At 52.6% G+C, this 18,752-nt stretch overlaps 3 protein-coding genes across 3 annotated transcripts; all 3 read right to left on the minus strand.

Annotated features, from left to right (window-relative positions):
• Positions 1–45: 45 nt before the first annotated feature.
• Mzb1 (marginal zone B and B1 cell specific protein) lies at positions 46–2,126 on the minus strand. The gene is made up of 4 exons (XM_021151096.3): positions 1,896–2,126; positions 994–1,118; positions 556–666; positions 46–458 (listed from the first exon to the last, which is right to left on the minus strand). Exons 1-4 carry the CDS (start codon positions 2,067–2,069, stop codon positions 302–304), a joined length of 567 nt encoding a protein of 188 aa, XP_021006755.1. The 5' UTR covers positions 2,070–2,126; the 3' UTR covers positions 46–301.
• A 954-nt stretch (positions 2,127–3,080) lies between these two features.
• Positions 3,081–9,334, minus strand: Prob1 (proline rich basic protein 1). Its single transcript, XM_021150810.3, has one exon. It carries the CDS (start codon positions 8,121–8,123, stop codon positions 4,887–4,889), a length of 3,237 nt encoding a protein of 1,078 aa, XP_021006469.2. The 5' UTR covers positions 8,124–9,334; the 3' UTR covers positions 3,081–4,886.
• A 253-nt stretch (positions 9,335–9,587) lies between these two features.
• On the minus strand, positions 9,588–15,115 carry Spata24 (spermatogenesis associated 24). The gene is made up of 6 exons (XM_021150747.2): positions 14,929–15,115; positions 13,704–13,769; positions 13,356–13,486; positions 13,192–13,262; positions 9,856–9,958; positions 9,588–9,750 (listed from the first exon to the last, which is right to left on the minus strand). Exons 1-6 carry the CDS (start codon positions 15,043–15,045, stop codon positions 9,621–9,623), a joined length of 618 nt encoding a protein of 205 aa, XP_021006406.1. The 5' UTR covers positions 15,046–15,115; the 3' UTR covers positions 9,588–9,620.
• Positions 15,116–18,752: the final 3,637 nt, after the last annotated feature.

Here is an 18,752-nt window from a genome sequence, read left to right on the forward strand (position 1 = left end):
AAAGTCTTTCAAAGCTTTATTTGAAATTAGAAAGGCAGCCTCTGTCCCAGTACCCAGGAGAGGTGGAGGGAGAAGGTTGACAGCTAGAGTCAGGCTTCCCTGTCCCCTCCCCACCACCACTGCTGAAAAAATTATATAGGAGGGTCAAGCACAAAAAGGCTCAGGACTTAATTGCAGCACTTTCGAGGCTGAGCAGGAGGACAAGTTCAAGGCCAGCCTGGGCTATATGATGAGAGCCTGTCTCTAATCAGCCATTAATAATAATAAAATTAGAGAAGATCCAGAAGTGCAGCAGCTTGGACTAAAGCTCTTCTCTCTGGGCCAGGATCTCCTGTGAGCAGGGCCCATGGGTGCCCCCACAGAGCAGCGCCTCCAGATTCGCTTGGCCTTGGCGGTAGGCTTCATAGATCTGGTCCTCTCCAAACTCACCCAGGTAGTGGAAACACGTCTTGGAGAGCCTAGGGGAGCATTAGGCACCTTGAGCTCTAACCTGCCCTTGGGGAAGTCGAGGAGCAAAGCGGGACTCCAGGGGCTCTTTCTCCCACATGCTATTACCTATTGGGCCAGGGACCCCCAGAAATCATCACACTGATTCTTGGCTCTGGCCCCTTGCTAAGTCCTGGGCCCGTGAGACGCTTCATCTGGTTCACTTCATGGACTCCATAGCTGATGGTAATGGGAAGCAAGGGATGTAGGATCAGTGCGGATCAGCTCAGGGAGGGACTTGCTCAGGGAGGGCTAAGTATACTGGACATTGGCTGAGCTCAGACAGAATTAATTTTGTCTCAAGATCTCACAATGATCTTTCTGTGGCCATCTGCTCACCCAGGTGTTCCCAGCAGCAACCGTAGCCCAGATTTCAGCCCAGCCGACCTCCTCCCTCAGACCAGAGCCTTCATGGAATTAGCATGAGGCATCAATGGGAAGAAGGAGGGCTGTACCCACCAGCCCTTCCCCTTAAGGAAGGTGGCAGGGACTGGATCAACAACTCACGACTGCCAGTTCTGAGAGCAGGTCTGGTCCAGGACATCTGTGTACGTGGATTCACTCAGCTCCTGCAATCCACTGGCGTCTGGAGTGTGAGATTTAGCCTCTGCTTTCGCCAGACGTTGCCCCATCTGGAATGAGGGGGTGCTGAGAGGCTGGACTTGGGGACTGCTGGTCAATTGGGGAAAGGAGAGAAGGACAGACACCCAAGTCTCTGGGGAGAAGGAGGTGGCAGAGGAGCTGTTGAGCAGGAAGCACCTGCAAGGCAGGCTGCAGGGGCCCCTCTCTAGGCCCCACAGCTGGGCTGGGCCAGCTCGGGCAGGACCTGCTCTCCTGGGGCTAGGGGAAAAAATGCTGAGTGAAAGACCTGGCCCTCCTGCCCAGTAGCACATACTATTTTTAAACCATGAGAACAAGGAAAGTCAATAACGACGACGACGACGATGATGATGATGATGATGATGATAAGCAAATAAATTAACCAGTCTTTAATAACTCATGTACCCTCTCACCCCACGTACACACAGAAACGTGGTCACACAGGCATGCCTGAGGTGAACAAACTTGGTGGGTTCACATAGACACATACAAACTCAACATGTGTAAAATAAAGGCATCTCAGGGACCCGGGGAGGGTGTCCAGACGAAAAAGGATACAGACGGGGAGAATTCTAAGAGGAAGAATGATTTCCCTGGGGTGACAAGATGGGGCCATCTCAGATTATCTGCTCTTTGGTGACCAGGCAAAAGAGTAAACTGAGGCATGGCAATTCAAGAGAAGGGGGCTGGTAATATCCTGGAAAGATTGCTGATTCGGGCTGAGGGCTGGGGATTGAAGGCTCAATGGTGAGGTCTAAGACAGATGAAGTGGCCTGAGCCAGGCCTGCTAGGGGACAGGCAGAGCTTACCTGGAAGGCCACAGCCCGGCAGGCATCGCAGCGCAGGTGAGCAGGCATATGAGCCGAGTACTTCTCTTCATCATCCAGTGTGGGAGCCGAAGCCGAGAGGGAAACCCTATCCCCGGAGCTCCCCAGGATAGCCCTGCACCCGAACAGTAGCAACAGCGGCAGAGGCAGTCTCATGGCCTCTGAACTTACTTCTTGGAGCACAGGCTGTGGTCCGGGGCGCAGATGTGCATTCGAATTATCTGTGGTGTAGGCCAATAGGGAACTGACACCTCACTGACCCTCTTCCCTTGCCGCGAGGCCCTGGAAACGCCACGCATGCAGGGGGCCTGGCTTTTCTAATGACTCAGCTCCATTTCACACGTAGAGGATGAAGATGCAAGGAGAGAGGCCGAGGCTGGCCAAGGCCGCTGATGGAGAGCACATACTGTGACCTGAGCCAGCGGTAGGAACCTGACCGAACATCCTGTGGGGTGAGGTGGCCGGTTGCAGTCATCTTTATTCTACTTTAGAGGATGTGAAAGCTCAAGAGAGAAGAGACAGCTCCTCCAGCTGGAGAAGCCATGTTGAAAGTGGTCCCAGTGCCCACAGGTCACAGTCTCCAGGAGGACTGTGGTCATGGCCGTGGTGGCTGGCTTAGGGCTCTAACTGTAGTAAAACAGAGTTACTGGAGACCACAGTTTATGAGAGCATACGTGGTCTTTTCCTCCAATCCTAGGGTGCCCTTTCCCTAGGCCAGAGCCAGACATGAGGGCTCTCTGCAGAGGATGTTTAAGAAGCAGCAAGCTAAAGAAAGCCCAGTCGTTAGGAACAATTGCTTAGTTTGCTAAGGACCTGGGTTCAGTTCCCATCACTCACACAATGGTTCACAACCACCTGTAACTCCAATTCCAGGGGATTCAATGCCCTTTTCTGGCCTTCGTGGGCCTCAAGCATACACGTGATACACATACATACATGCAGGTAAACACTCAGAAAATAAAAATAAATATTTTAAATGTTATTTACTTGACTTTTTGAGACAGCCTCAGCTGTCCTTTAACTCAAAGAGATCCACCTGCTTCTGCCTCTCAGGTCCTGAGATTAACGGTGTATACCATCATGCAAGGTAGAAGTGATTTTTTTTTTTTATTTTGTCATGTTTTGTTTTAAAAAGGTGGCAGCAGGAAATTAGGACTACACACTTGGTTGTCATTTCGGCCACCATGGCTCTCCATGGTCAGCCATTTATTGCACACCAGGGTGAGATGATACACTCTAGGGGTGGGCCTGGTCCCTCCATGTCACTAGGACCAGTGTCTCTGGTAGAGATGTTGAGGTTATTTTGATGCTGTACTTTAGCCGATTTCCAGTCTAGGGCAAGGTTGACAGAAGCTCCAAGGGATCTTAGCTACACAGGCTCGGAACCAGAAAGCTATCAAATGCCTAACCGGCATTGCTTCTCGTGGGGACTATCCTTCCCAAACACCTCCTGTCAAACACTCCTCCAGCAAGGCTCCAAATGACAGAGGTCACCTCCCACCTCACAGAGATTGGTCTCTGGCCCTCAGTTTACCCCAGGCTCAGAGCAGATAGAGCACAGGTTTAGGGTCTTTCCTGTGCTGTGAGCAGCCGGGAGGACCAGTCCCTGTGTGGGCTCTGTTGCCTCTGCTCCTGGAGGAACATGGAGAATGGAACCAGCTAAAGGGTCAGGGACTCTTGGCCTACTCCATGTAGGAATGCCCTTCCTCTTGCCAGCTCTAACTCACTGGTGTGATGACAGCCTTCCTCCCTATTGTCTTCCTGTTGATTTAACTTACTTAATGAAGGCGTCAAGATAAGCCAGCTCAGCTCCTAGGATCTACAGAAGACAGGCCTGGGGCTTGAGGGAAGAGCTGGGTTCCCTGCTGTGGGCTGTTAGTTTTAGTCAGTGTCTTTGTTTATTTGTTTGTTGTTTTTGAGACAGGATTTCTCTGAGTAGTCCTGGTACTCACTCTGTAGGCTGGCCTTGAACTCACAGAGATCCACCTGTCGCTGCCTCCAGAGTGCTGGGATCAAAGGATTGGCCAGCTGTCACACCATTTTATGAAGCATCTCCATTTTGGTTAAACAACAATTCCCAAAACTAAAGTAACTTGTTTTTCTAGATTCTTGCTCTCCCTGCCCTCTCAACTCCAGAAATGGGCAAACAAGAGAAACATTTGCTGACCACTTGAGATTCTTTAATTCACTACTTGTCCCTAGTCACCTCTAGCCACAGAAAACCCAAAGACAAGTAATCTTCCTCCCCCTCCACATTTCCTAGTGCCTCCTGCCGCCTCTCTGTCCAGGAGCTGCTTGTCCCATTGGGTGTCTCTACAGCAACCCTGGGCCATTTCATCCTCTTCTCTCACCTCCAATCCAGGCTGATCCTCCACATCTCCTTAAACAACATCCATACCTCAACTCCAGCTACTATCCTCGTAGCTCTCATTGGCTGCCCCAAGCTGCCCTAGGGCCACACTGGGTTCTCCCATAGGCTCCCAGGACAAAGCGCACATCCAGATTTGATGGCTGTCACCTATCCCTTCCATCTCAGCAGCACCCACTGTCGGGCTCCACTCAACTGGGCCCAGTGTTAGGGAGATACAAACAGTTGACCCAGGCAGCCCGGGTCCTGCTGCTCCCACACCTGCTATTCTGGGAAACCCCAACACCTCCTAGACTGGCTTCTCACTTTGACAGACTTGCTTGCCTACATAAACAAATACACAAATACACCACACCCTGGGAAGGTCTGGGAAAGGGAAACATATTTTTGTTGGAGCCGAGGGGTAGGCAGACAGCCATTTGCTAATGATGCTCTGCCACAATTAGCCCAGGTAGCAGATACACTCTCTTAAGGCCACTTCTGGTGTGGTGACTGGCTGGAACTGGCCAAAGAATTGATGGGAGAAAAAAAGTTAAAGAGCCTGGGATCTGGAACTTCCAATGCCTTCTAGGGAACCCAACTCCATGGGAATAAGGGCTGAGGCTTCACAAAGGAAACACAGAACCCTTGCCTGACTGGATGGGACCAGAACTGGAGGGTGGGGCACAGAAGAGCATTGGTGGTGCTGGACTAGGGGTCCCGCTCAAGGGCATGTAATACATTCCCTCCAGGGGTCCAGCCTCAGAAGCCCAAGGTAGCTGGAGACTACCAAGGGCCGGCAGGTTGGGGGACAGCGGCGACAGTGATGGACCAGAGATAGGCCCATAGGCGGGCGGGTAGAGGCCTGGCCCTAGGGCCAGCGGGGCATAGGGCTGGCGTGGCTGCCGGGAGGGAGAGGGCGAGGGTGGCAGCAGTACTTCCACGTACTGCCCGCTCTCGGGATCGAAAAGTAGTCGCAGCCTCGGCTGCCTCGGCGCCTCCACAAAGTAGTACCGGCCGCTCTCCGGGTCTAAGAGGACCTTCCCCGCGGGCGCGGCTCCCGGAGGCCTCCGCCCCTGGGAAGATGCAGGGGGAAGCCTGTCGGTGGGAGGCGCAGAAGCAGCTCGCGGGAAGGGTGCAGCGGCTCTGGCTGCCGTCGCCGGAGGATCGGGAAGTCGGGGCGCCTGGACCGCAGTTGCTGGAGTCACAAGCGGTGTCTCCAATTCGGGCGCTGCCCTAAGGCTCGAGTTTGGACACGCCTGCGGGGAGCCGGGGCGAGGTGGTCGGGTCCCTGTCGACTCTAAAGGGGAACACTGGGTTGAGGTGCGAGCGCCTCCTAAAGGGCTGGTCCGACCCTCAGGGTTCGGGACCAGGCACTGGGCCTCAGCATCCGGGTTTTCTCCTCCAGGACCGCGTCTTTGGACAGTCGGGGTTTTCTCCCGCCGCTGGCCGAAAGCTAGAGCGCCAGGCAAGCGGATCTCACTCCGAGCGAAAGGCTTCGCGGTGCTGTTCTCTGCCCGCCGCCTCGGGACCCCGCTGGACTGGGAGGCATCCTTAGGGGTTGCATGGAGTGAAGGCTCTGGTGACTCGTAGGGATGAGGTACCACAGGCAGAAAGTCCTTGAGAAAAATGGAAGTGTAATGAGCCGGGGCGGGCGACTCAAGTGCGGGGAGCTTGTGAGTTTTGGATGCATCACCGTCCTCCCCGCAGGTGTCCGCAGGAGGCGCGGGAAGCCCGGAGCCTGGGATCCCTGCAGGGAAGCTTGGCGCATAAGTAGTCTTAACCATCTTGCGCACGTCTCGCGGCCGCGGAATGGTCACTCGCGGGCGTTCAGAAGCCGCTTCTCCCGAGCCCACGGCTTCCGGGCACACATCGTCGTCCAGAGTGCTTGTGAGGTGACTTCGGGGCTGTTCCGGTGTATCCACATCTGGAGACCGCTGACCGCCTCTGATGGCGATACCCGCATTTTCCAGTGAGAGCAGACACAGAGCCTCTGTGAGCTCTGGAGTCGCGGGTGCTGATGGTGTAGGCGGCTCCAGCTCCTGGGTTAGACCGTTCATAGCTTCCTGATGCAGTGCTGTCGATGCACCCTGCACAACAGGACTCCAAGTCTCTCCGGGCGATTGGGTACCCGTTTCAATAGGATGAGGTGCTTCTCGCGGGAGCAGGGCTGGCAACGAGTCCCTACTCAGCCCTACTGCATCTCCGCCTCTCGAATTCGGAACCTTCCACACAAGAGGAGCTTCAGGACATGGGTTCCCAACTCTAGCGACACCCTGAGTCCATTGGGGAAGTGGTGGTGGGGAAGGGGTCCTTCTGCTGACTACTTCCTCGACGGAGGCATTCCGATTTTCCCACGCAGAGGATGTGCCGCCAGGGAAGGCCGGGCTACTCGTTCTCCAAACAATCTTAGAAGGTTGTGGGGGGTTCTGGGGAGACGGGCAGCGAGGACCCCGCACGGCCCCGTTTGGAGCCTGCTGCGGAGGAGAGGGGCTCCTCGGCCTCACAACCCTACTGGGAACCACCCGGGAACCTCTAGAATGAAAAGGAGGACTCCGTGCTCTCGGCACGGTTCGATCGGGAGTCTCACGGGGAAACTGGGTCTTGGATTCCTGTTTGTAAGCCTGATGAGGTTTCTCCTCTGATTGCAGAAAGATGCTGGAACTAACTGGACCCAGAGGCTCGGTCCCGGGAGCCGGCTTGTCCCGCCGAATCGCTCGCTCTCGGAGGCTAGGCCAAGGCCGCGGGACTCTGGCAGAGGAGGAATTATCGTGCGCGCGGGGCGGCCGAGACTTAGCCTCTTCCAGGAGCACACGAGTGCTGCCTGCCGTCTCCTGAGAGTTCGTCGTGGATTCTGGCTTGGCGGTAGACTTAAAAGTGACGTTGCTGGGGGCTGGGACCGCAGAGCCTAGTTTTCTAGCCAGCGCCGTCTGCACGATGCCCGCGGCGGCCTGCAAGCGGCTCAGAGACTCGTCCAGGGAGCCCGTGCGCAGGAGCAGTCGGGGACGCGGCGCGCGACTGTCCTGCGAGGGACTCCGAGGCCGCGGGCGCAGCTCGATCTGACGTTTCGGCACAGTGCGGGGTCTAACGGGCGCGGTGCGCTCCTCCAGGGCTACCTCCACACACTCGTACTGGCCTGAGACGGCAGGACTCGGCTCGCGGGGCGGCAGCTCCAGGTAGGTGGCCCAGCGAGAGCCCCCGTCGGGGACCTGCGGCTGCGACGAGACTGAGGCAGGAGACGCTGGATCGGGCAGCTGGGGACTGCTGAAGGTAGGCGCCATGAGCTGTTGCTCCTGCAGATCCTCCGCGTCGGAGCGGTTGAACAGAGGCCCCGCGCCGAAGATGACTTCCATCTCCCCCGACGGCAGCATGCGCAGCTGGGGCCGGGGCGGCAGCGGGCCGGAGCCCGGGCCTCGTGGGAAACCCGAGCCGGAGCCGTGCTGCTGGCGGCTATTCTGGGCGCTGACGGACAGGACAGGCTGCGCGCCCGCCCCCCACCCAGGAGCCACCCAGAGCCAAGTCCCCTGGCCTTCTGTGTCCGGCCCAACGTCCGGGGGCTCCGGAGAACCCGGAGCTGTGTGGTAGGAGCCGGACGAACCGGACGAGTCCTGACGCCCCGCTGGGGCAGGCAGCCGCCTTGAGAGCCCAGGAAGGGCTAGCGGGGCGAGCGCAGTCAGCATGGTGGGCAGGACACCTAGCACTACCTCCCGCGCAGTGCCGCTGCTGGTGGCTCCTGCACTGTCCCCGCCCCGCCTGGATGCCGCGGGGTCAAAGCGTCTTAAAGCGCCAGCGTCAACGCCTGAGCTAGCGGCCTTGGCAGCAGAGAAACCTAAGCTGTGGGCTTTTAGGGGTGAAGACCCCATGCCGAACTTTCTCCAACACAGGTGCAGCGTGGAGGTGGGGCTCCGGCCTCCGGCCGACAGACATTGGAGAGGAAGGCAAGCTTTATTTAGTAAGGAGGCAGCAGCTAGGCCCAATTCTAGAAAACTCCTGCCTTGCAAGGGGCTTACCCGAGATGAGGTTCAGAGTGTGAGATCTTGAAATTCCATATCCTCAGCCCCCAACTCTTTCACATCACAAACTCTCCTCCATCCTCCACGCCTTCCTTATGCCTCGACTTTCCTCACACACCCCACACCACCTTTGATAGGGTTAAGGATTATCAGAGGGCTCTCCCGACTCAGGTAAGTGCTGGCCAGACTTTTCGGCCCATTAGGAAGAAAAGGCTGGAGGCTCTTCCCTAGCTAGCTTTCACAAGCAGCTTAGCACCCCCAACAAACCTGGGAGACACACCAGTCTTTGTAGGGTTCCCTCTAAAGTCCTAGGCCCACAAGGTCCTTACTCCAGTCCCCCCCACCCCCAATTCATTCCTTCCCTCATAGAGAAGCAGTCACCAGCTGTCTTTGTCTTATGACAGACAATAGGGCAGGACCGTCCTGTGACTCAGGCCCCAGCTGGCCTTGATGCACCCGCCCCTCCTTTGCACACAGCCTCACAGTGACACAGCACAGGCTTAACCAATCTGAGTTTTGTGGATCTTATGCTCCCCTACTTACGACTCCCTAGGGACACTCAGTGACCCCTTCTGAACAGAGCTGACCTTTCATCCTCTCTGATCTGCCTAAGCAACTTGAACAGGCTGTCTTTTCCCTGCTTTAGAAAGTTTCCTCACGTGTTTGAAGGTTCTTGTTCAGCAGTGTAAGAAGGTGCAGATGTGATGTGTACCGACAGTATACACATATTCTCATTACCAGATGGCGTCTGGCTTATCAGTTTCACTGCGGTCTTGGAACTCAGTTTGAATTCTCTGATCAGGGCTGACATGAGTACACACACACACACACACACAAACGCATAAGCACAAGTACAGAAATACACTCCCACACTCTGTTCTGCTCTAACCCTATAACTAACCCTAGAGAATCACATTTTATTCGAGTTCAGGTAGGGTGTGATTGAGCTAACTGGGGTTGTGTATGTAGGAACAAACCTAATTACCCAAAGCAAGCAGCAGTGCCTTCTCAGCCAGGGTTCCAGCATGACCCACAGAGATGCAGTTCCCACTCACTCTCACTGGCTCTAACCCATCCCAAACGAGGGCAGCAGTAGGGGCTGAGGACATGAGCAGTGTTCCCTCTTAAGCTCAGTAGAGGCGGCTGCAGGGGTGGGGGTCTCCAGAGCTGACTCCCAGTTAGTCCTCGGTGTCTTGATTTGCTATAAGAGGCAGACAGCCAGTGTAACTGCTCATGGAGGGGTTAGGGACACAGGGATGGAAGGGGAGAGCTAGTCTCCCTTCCAGGACAGAGAAGGTAGAGAGAGGTTGGGCATTACAGCTAAAGAACAGGAAGATAACCAGCAGTTTATTTCTCCCTGGAACACTGACGGCTACGGGCCCGACGTGTTCCTGTGGCTTTCTTACGCTTCTGATCCAGCACCTGGGCCATGTAGGTCTCCTGCTGCTTTTGGATCCGGAAGTCAGACACGTGATTCCTGCAAGGGAGCCAGCTGGTCGTAGGCTGCACAGCCCTGGGTAGGGGCCAGGAGTCAGGCTCCCCGGCTTCCATCAACAACCCCCAGCCTGGCCCAGCCCCTCACCTGAAATTCTGTTTCTGCTGGCTGATAACTTGCTGCAACTCTTTAATCTCATTCTCTTTGCCATTAAGTATATCTTCTTGCTTTATAATGTGGGATTCAATTTCTGTGGGGGAGAGAGGCAGGGAGGAGGGGTGGTTCCCACCCTCAGGCTTCTGAGTCGAGGTCTTCCTTTGTGTGGCTCTCCCTGCCCAGGAGTTCTTCTTCAACCGTTGCCTGTACCTTAGAATGAAGGAACTTGGTTTTCTGTATTAGAGACTGAACCCAAGGCCTCACGCGTGATCAGTAAGAGCTCCCACCATGGAGCTCCAGCCTCAATTTGAGGGGTGGGGGGCAAGACCTTCTACATAGCCCTGGCTGTCCTAGAACTCACTATGTAGACCACGCTGGCCTTGAACTCAGAGATAACTCCTGTCTCTGCCTCCCAAGTACTAGGATTAAAGGTGTGCTACCATGCCACCTTCCAACCCATACTCAACCCTTTTCTTCTTTCTTCCTTCCTTTCTCTCTTTCCTTTCTTTTTGAGACAGGGTCTATTATACTAGCTCTGGCTGTTCTGGAACTTGCCATGTAGAACAGGCTGGTCCCAACTGTAAGAGATCCACCTGCCTCAGCCTCCTCCCAACAGCACCACCACACCCATCTCCACTTTCTGCTTGGTTTTGAAACAGAGGCTCATTAAGTTGACTGGGCTAGCTTTAAACTCACTCTGTAATACTATCAGGCCTTAAATTTTTGGTCCGGTTACCTCAGCTTCCTGAGTAGCTAGGCTTTGGTGTTCACCACAAGACCCTGCCACATCAGCAAATGTTTGAGGGTCTCCTGAGTAGGGAAAACGATTCTGTCAGTAACTTTACCACTGTATTATGAACCTCACCAAGGTGAGGATGGGCAAAACTCCTTGGAGAGAAGCAGAGAGTCCTGTCATAGCTCTGACTGGCCCTCAGGACTTTACACTTCCATGGTTAGACCCTTGGTCTAGAAACTGCAGCCCTTCCCAGTATGTCCTATTCCCATCTCCTGTCCCTGTTTTCCTTGTGCCACTGTCTTAAGTGTCTCATCCATCAATTGTTGGCCTTTTCTAGAATTATGACATAAGGTCCATGGGGACAGGGACTATTGCCTTTGTCACTGTTAACCTTCAGACCTAAAAGAGCCTGGCTCATAGATCTGCATACTGTGAACAAGATGACCCTAAGAGCTTTGGGCTTCAAAGTACCAAGTTTGAAAAAAACAAAAAACCAAAAACCAAAAACCAAGTTTGGCCATTTCAGTTAAGCCAGACCTATCAAGAGCAGACGGATGCCCAGGCTTGCGTTATACAGGGCCTCTGGTGGGAGATGAGGTCCTTGATTATGCCAGACATGTGGCTAACTTTTCAAAAGGAGGAGTCGGACTCAGGAACTAGAGGCTGGACAGACGGCTCAGCAGTTAAGACGGCTCACACTGCTCTTCCAGGGGACCCTGAATTGGTTCCCAGTATCCTATGGTAGTTTGTAAGCATGCTAACACTAGTTCCTGGGGATCTGGCACCCTCTTATCTCCACAGGCTCTAGGCACACACATGGTGCACACACATATATGCAAGCAAAACAGTCACACACATAAACCTTAAAAACAAAACTCAAACTGGGAGTGGAGGCACATGCTACTAATCCCAGCGCTGGGAAGAGGATGGGCAGTCCAAGGTCATCTTACCAAGTTTAAGGACAGTCTGGGCTACCTGAGACCCCCATCTCAGCAGAATGAATGAAGGAAGGAAGGAAGGAAGGAATGAGTGGATAAATAAATAAATGCTGAAGAGTTGAAGGCTGATGATGTGGCTTGTTACTAAAACTCTTGCCTAGTGAGGGTCTTGAATTTGATTTCCTGCACCGAAGCAAGAAGAGAGGAAAATAAAAACGACAGACAGACAGAAGCGGAAATAATCAGAGGAGGAAGGATGAGGCTGCACTGGAGGAAGGCTCGCATTGCGGCAGTGTTAGCAAGCTGGGCTAGCTGCCTTTTCAGACCCGGCTTCTCACCAACCTGGGCTGATTCTGGTACAAGGAGATACCCTAAGGTAAAGTGTCTATGGCTATACCAGGATATAACTCCAGCTCTTTGGGTTTTCCAGAGAGGGGAAGTGCAAAGGTAGATAGGACCGAGAGGTGTAGGGACACTGGGTATGAGACAGCGACTACCAATTAGGCTTCAGGAAGCCTTGCTCAAACACCCATGATGCCTGTCAGCCTGCTTGCCCTCATCAAGACAAGCCTGATGGCAATTCTCAGGGAGTGTTCACCAGGAGTGACAGAAGGCTGTGGGTGGGTGAAAGCTGCCCAGAGCCCTAAGTGGGAAACTTATGAGGAGGGATCTTCACTCTCTTGGGCTCAGGTTGGTTTCAACTCTGCTGTGAGCATGCCTTTAGCAGAGTTGAAATTCAGTGGCCCAGCCATATTTTACTCAGTGAATACACTACTTTTTTTTTTTTTTTTTTTTTGGTTTTTCAAGACAGGGTTTCTCTGTGTAGCCCTGGCTGTCCTGGCACTCACTTTGTAGACCGGGCTGGCCTCGAACTCAGAAATCTGCCTGCCTCTGCCTCCCAAGTGCTGGGATTAAAGGCGTAAGCCACCACGCCTGGCTGAATACACTACTTTTAAACTGCCTAAGTTAGTTGCCTACACTAACAATTCAGAAGTTTCCATTAAAATTGACTTCTAGATTCTTTTGTTTTGTTTTGCTTTTGAGACAAGGTCTTACACAGCCCACAATGCCCTCAAACTCCCAATCTTTCTGCCTCTATCTCCTGAATGCTGGAATTAAAAGCATGTGCCACAACATCTGGCCTCTAGATTCTTTTTTTTTTTTTTTTTTTTTTTTTTAAGATCTGACAATCCTAGGCTCTATTCCCAGGGGAGGGGCATGGCTCTGGTAACCCCAGTCTCCAACCCGAGAGTCCTTTGACTCTGAGTCTTAAGACCCCTTGTAGGATTGTGTTTGCTCTATGGCTCCTCTTGAAGCAAGGTTACAAATAGAATATACTATTTCTAACGCTTATCAAAAATGGGATAAAACAAAAGGTGGACTAAGAAGGTTGTATGTTTCAAGAAAAATGGGAGCGAGCCCGTTCCTTTATGGCTGTGAAGAATACCGCACGCTGATCTGATCACGTCCATCATTTCCGTGACCTGCCTGGTCCCTGAAGGCACTTTCGAAGGTGTGACCCGCCTGGACTTGCCTGTATCCTCAGCCGGGGGCAGAAGTTGGGGTAGAGCCCTGCTTTTGGCACCATCATTGGGCTGTTGGTAAAGAGCCCGTGTATGTTAACTTGGGGGGCAGCACGGGCCTCCCGCCTACCATTGCACTTGGTGATGAGCTGGTCCTTCTTGCTGGACTCCTGCAGGACTCTGCTCTTGACACTGGAGAGCCTGGGGGAAAGTTAGAACGAAAGGGTGGGCAGGCAGAAGGCAGGTGAGCCCCCCCCCAAGCTCCAAGCCCCCTCCTGAGGCCCACTCTCTCACGCTTTTTCAAAGGCCATCTTCTCTTTCTCCAGCTGCTTGGACAGCACCTCCACCTCTCCCAGAGCAAACTGTAACTTCTCTTCTTCCTTGGCCAGGAGGGCTTTGGTTTTGGCATGAGCAGCTTTCTCTTCCTGCCAGGGAGGTGATGGCTCGCTTTATCCCAAGCCACCCTGGGTCTCTTAGGATCCCTTAACTAAACCCCTTTTCAGAGGTGCATGCTGCAGCTAGGATACAGGAAGATGTAGCCTCGCTAAGAGGGCTGAAGTTCTGAAAGGCCAAGACTCAAGGATTCTGCCCAGCCACGGGGATCTCGGGAAGTGGGAGGAATGAGCAGAGGATGCTACTCACCACCAGTTTCTTCTCGATTTCATGGAACTCTTCTTTACTGACAAAATTCTCATCCTGGAGAACCATCTGCAACAGAGCCTGGCTCAGGAAGGGATGGGGGCTGGGGTGGGAAGGGGACGCCGTCTAAGGACCAGGACAAAGGATGGGTAATGGAGCCATGTCGAAAGCACACAGGTCCTGACAGGTCTTAGGACAGGAAAATTTAGTCTCACAGATCTACTGAGGCCTGGCTCTAAGTGCTGCCTACAAAGACCAACTAGCCTCATGGAGACTGCACAAAGCCAGCCCTCTCTTTACACTGTATGTGCTAGGCAAAAGGACAAAGGGGGCTGTGGTACACAGAGGGACCCCTGGGCCCAGCATTAGTAAGGATCAGGACTGCTCTCTGAGAAAATGACATTAATCCTGAGATCGGACTGCTAAATAGGATGAGGAGAGAGAGAAAAAACGTTCCAGATAGTAGGAGTGAGCTGCCAAGAGAAAGATCTGGGGACCCTCTGGGACTTGAAGGCAATTCAGCGCCCATGTTGGCATACACTTTGTTGACATAGAGTATGCCTCTCATAATCCCCCTCGAATCTAACTGCTCAGAAAGGATGACACTGTCTAAAAATCATTAGAGTGGAAAATAGATGTGAAACCAGTTTTTTGTTTTGTTTTTGTTTGTTTTGAGAGAGAGATGCATTCCAACATTGTTACCAAAAGAGAAACAACAACCACAAAGCCCATGAGCTCCAGCAGGCCCGGCACTGAGGTAACTATGACGCCATTAGCGTGGCACCCACTAACTAACTGAGGTTGGAAACAGGAGGGCACAGGAAAGTTTAGAGGCCCTTAAATCTGCACCGTGAAAGGCCAAGCTTGTATTCGCACTGCCTTTGACACTGGAGAGGTGTGCAGCTTAAGGAATGATCTGGTTTCGGTGCGCAGGTTGCCTTGGGGAGTCGGTGAGGTCTCTACCGCTAAACGTGGAGACACTGAAGTTCACTGGGTATCTGCCAGTCCCTTCACCAACTAGGCAGAGTGGGGAATATTGCCCGATTTGGTAAAGTTCAGGAAGGCAGCCTGCTCTTCTTGGTTCTGCCCCTGGCTAAGGGAGCCCAGCCTCTGGGATGACCCCCTTTGCGGTGTATACTAGCCACGCCCCCTACATCCACGAGCGCCTGGCCCCGCCCCCACCGGTGAGGCGTCCAGCGCCGCCTTTCCCCAAGCCCTGGCTGCCTACCACATTCCTCAGCTGGTGGATCAGTTCCTCCTGAGATTCAATCACGTCCCGCAGTTGATCGAAGGCGAGACACACTGATCCAGAGCCCCCCTGCGACCACCCAAGGGGCGTCGCCATCTTTTGCCCCCGCCGGCTCGTTGGAAATGACCTCCTGCTGCGTGCCTCATCCGTCGCCGGCCAATGAGAATGCGACGCCACAGAGCACCCTGGCAACCGGGGCGGGGACTTCCTCTGTTCACAAGGCCCAGGCCCGGCTCCACGCCCCTTGAGAGCCGGGCGTGTGGAGCCAGACTGGATTTCATCCCCCAACACTGCAGCAACAAATGACAGGGTGTGATAGCTTAAACTGGTAACTTCAGCGTTCAGGAGGCTGGAGGATTGTGAGTTCAAGGCCATCCTGGCCTACATATAAAAGCCCTGCCTCCGGATTTCTGAGTTTGAGGCCAGCCTGGTCTACAGAGTGAGTTCCGGATAGCCAGGACTACACAGAGAAACCCTGTCTCGAAAAACCAAAACAAAAATAAATAAATAAATAAATAAATAAATAAATAAATACAAAGTCCTGCCTCAAAACAAGAAAACCCACAAAAATAGAGAAGAAGATTTCTTGCTTGGCATACACAGAATCTTGGTTTCCAAACAGATCCCAGCACTTTGGAGGCAGAGGCAGAAAAGAACATACATAGCAAGTTTAAGGCTAGTATGGGCTCAAAAAACCTTGTCTCCAAAACAAATCCAAAGAATAAAAACGAAACCTTTGTAAAAATCTAGTCATGGTGGCAGATGCCCTTAGTCCCTGCCCTTTGTGAGTTCGAGGACTGCCAGAGCTACATAGTGAAACCACTAAAGTTTATCTCTTTTTGTAAACTTAAAAGATTCTTGTGGGGGCGGGGTTGGAGATGGCTCAGAGGTTAAGAGCACTGACTGCTCTTCCAAAGGTCCTGAGTTCAATTCCTAGCAACCACATGGTGGTTCACAACCATCTGTAATAGGATCTGATGCCCTCTTCTGGTGTGTCTGAAGACAGCTACAATGTACTCATATAAATAAAACTAAATAAATCTTTTTTAAAAAAAATTCTTGTAAGCTTCTGGAAATCTACTTTGGTCCATCTCTCATAGTTCAAATGGACTTCAGATAAGAGTACTGTCAATAGCTTGTTTCCTCCCCACCTGCCTTATTCCTGAGGGTGGGATCTAGTCCCCTTTCCCTGGTTCTGGGTCATCCACCCCCCTCAGAGTACCAAAACCATGGGCCTAAAGTTTTCAAATGTACAGCCAAGAAAAAATTTCTCTCTAAACTTCTTAACTTTATCTTTTGCCCCAAACATGTGTATCTCTCAGCATCCAGCCAGATGCAGGTGTTTACTCAATACCTGCATCCAGTACAGGTCCAAACTGCTTCACATCCCTAGTCCCAGAGGTCCTGCAGAGGCTGGACAGCACGCTGCTCTCTTCCCAGACCTGGCCAACAGTCCAGCTTTAGGATGTCCCAATAATGGCGCCTCAATGTCAGCAGAGTAGCCATAGAAAATTATGTTGCCCCTTATTCATTTACTATCAACAAAAGGCTGGGGTGTTGGGTTTCAGTTCTGGGACAAGTAGCTGAAGTGAATAACAGTGAATCTGACCTACAGGATCTCCCAGCAGCCTTCAGTCCCTGCCTGTTTTTCTTTTCTTTTCTTTTTTTTTTTTTAAGATTTATTTAGTTATTATATGTAAGTACACTGTAGCTGTCTTCAGACACTCCAGAAGAGGGAGTCAGATCTTGTTACAGATGGTTGTGAGCCACCATGTGGTTGCTGGGATTTGAACTCTGGACCTTCGGAAGAGCAGTTGGGTGCTCTTACCCACTGAGCCATCTCACCAGCCTCAGTCCCTGCCTGTTACAGGGCATGACTGGCATACCCTGCCCTCTATGCTGAACTTTCTAGCCCAGGGGCTGGGTTTCCCCTCTCAGTGGCTTTTAACTATATAACACAGACTTTTGGGTCTCTCTCTCTCAATATCTTTCTCTCCCCCTCTCCCCCCTCCCCTCCCCTTCTTCTCTTCTCCCTCTCTCTCCCCCTCTCTCTCCCTCTCTCTTTCTCTCCCGCTCTCCCTCTCTCTCCCCCCTCTCTCTGTGTGCTCGTGTTTTTTCTTTTGTTCTCCTCTGTCTCCCTCTGCACTTCACTGACCCCCTGCTGTGTGGTGTGTGGCCCTCGAATTCACCCAAGAACTCTCCCCAACAAACCTGCCTTTATAATTTAATTTGGCTTGGCTTAGCTCATTTTATCAGCCAAGATAACGTATCACCTAGTGCCTACTGGAGTCAGAAGTGGGGCCTCATATTCCTGGGAAGTTAGGGATGACTGTGAACCACTTTGTGGGTGCTGAGAACAGAATCTGGGGCTTCTGCTAGAGCTGGGGGGGGATGCTCTTAAACAATGAGCTCTCTCTCCAACTCTATGCCTAAGGATTTATTGATTTTTTTTGGTTTTTAATTGTGTGTGTGTTGTGGGCATGTGCATTATGTGTGTAGGTGCCCATGGAGGAGTTGGATCCCCTGCAACTGGTTTCTGCTCGGATGAAAGCGCCCAGGAACCTCACAGCTCTGAGGTGGGACAGAGTCCCAAAGGAAGGGTATCTTGATATACAGCTCAGGAACCTCACAGGTCTGAGGTTGCATCTTCAGGAGAGGTAGCACAGCTCCCAGGGGAGGGTAGCCGCAGCTGAGCTGAGGAGCTGAGGAGACTCAGCCCTTGCTCACTCTTCTTCTCCCCCCCCCCACAGGCTTTGTAGACCAGGCTGGCCTCGAACTCAGAAATCCGCCTGCCTCTGCCTCCCGAGTGCTGGGATTAAAGGCGTGCGCCACCACGCCCGGCTCGCTCTTCTTTTCTTTGCTTCCTTTCTTCTCAGCTTCTTCAGAAACTCCAGGCAGCAAATCTCATAAAGGAGGTTTACTGAAGGGAAGAATTCAGGAGGAGGGGGAGGAGAAAGGGCTGGGGAGGAGGAGGAAGGACTACTCCAGGGATGGCTGCCCTCTGCTCCTGGGAGTGGACAGCAGGGAACTGGTGAAGGGACAGTGCTGATACAGGATTTCTGAGAGGGCAGAGCTTCTCGGGGCAGAGATTTCCAGAGTGGGGACTGGTGAAATTTCAAGTCCTGAGCTTGGGGACTCAGGGATCAGTGGTTTTTTTTTTTTTTGTTGTTGTTGTTGTAAGCTCAGAGATTGGTAGGTTTTCTTGGTTTTCAACCCTTTTTCCCCACATGCGGCCCAAGGGTTAGGGTGAGAAGACTTCCCAGCTGTAGCTGGCTTTTGCTGAGGTGTCAGCTCTGTAGAGCTGCTGGTGTGTATATGGGTGACGGGGCTAGAGAGGAGCTACTGCCACTGTAGACAGCTCCTCTGGGGCAGTTTCACAAAAGCTATAGGCTGAGGCAGGAGAGGGACCATCACTGTGGACAGCTCCCGCAGCTCCTGTGATAGCTATAGGCTGAGGAGATACCATAGTGCCACCATTTTGACAGGAGCTGCCATTTTGGACAGTTCCTATAGGACATTTTATTGCAGTAACTGTAGGCTGGGGTGGTAAGGAGGGGCCTGCCCCTGCTTTTTAACAGCATTTGTGGTGCAGCAGCTTTTGTGGTGCACCACTCAGGGAAGACAGCTGGAGTTACAGGTAAGCCACTGGGAATTGAACTCTGGTCCTCTAGGAGAGTAATGTAGTCTGTGACCACTGAATCATCTATCTCTTCAGCCCCCTGCCTACGATTTTTATTGAATTTGTTTTAAATAAACTTGTTATAATTTTCATTTTAGGAAAGCAGTCTACTTCTGTGCTTCAC

This window comes from Mus caroli, unplaced genomic scaffold (genome assembly GCF_978045245.1).
Source record: "Mus caroli unplaced genomic scaffold, Mus_caroli_1 scaffold_19, whole genome shotgun sequence".
In the NCBI taxonomy this organism is placed as follows: domain Eukaryota; kingdom Metazoa; phylum Chordata; class Mammalia; order Rodentia; family Muridae; genus Mus; species Mus caroli.

What these genes read in the sequence shown, in the direction of transcription:
- Spata24 (XM_021150747.2), bottom strand. Translation starts at nt 15,045, where the DNA reads ATGGCGACGCCCCTTGGGTGGTCGCAGGGGGGCTCTGGATCAGTGTGT. An exon ending in AAATCGAGAAGAAACTGGTG is followed by an intron (nt 13,487 to 13,703) that starts GTGAGTAGCATC and finishes CCTCCCTGGCAG; the next exon opens with GAAGAGAAAGCTGCTCATGC. An exon ending in AAGATGGCCTTTGAAAAAGC is followed by an intron (nt 13,263 to 13,355) that starts GTGAGAGAGTGG and finishes ACTTTCCCCCAG; the next exon opens with GCTCTCCAGTGTCAAGAGCA.
- Mzb1 (XM_021151096.3), bottom strand. Translation starts at nt 2,069, where the DNA reads ATGAGACTGCCTCTGCCGCTGTTGCTACTGTTCGGGTGCAGGGCTATC. An exon ending in GCCGGGCTGTGGCCTTCCAG is followed by an intron (nt 1,119 to 1,895) that starts GTAAGCTCTGCC and finishes CCCTCATTCCAG; the next exon opens with ATGGGGCAACGTCTGGCGAA. An exon ending in TGCTCTCAGAACTGGCAGTC is followed by an intron (nt 667 to 993) that starts GTGAGTTGTTGA and finishes CATTACCATCAG; the next exon opens with CTATGGAGTCCATGAAGTGA.
- Prob1 (XM_021150810.3), bottom strand. Translation starts at nt 8,123, where the DNA reads ATGGGGTCTTCACCCCTAAAAGCCCACAGCTTAGGTTTCTCTGCTGCC.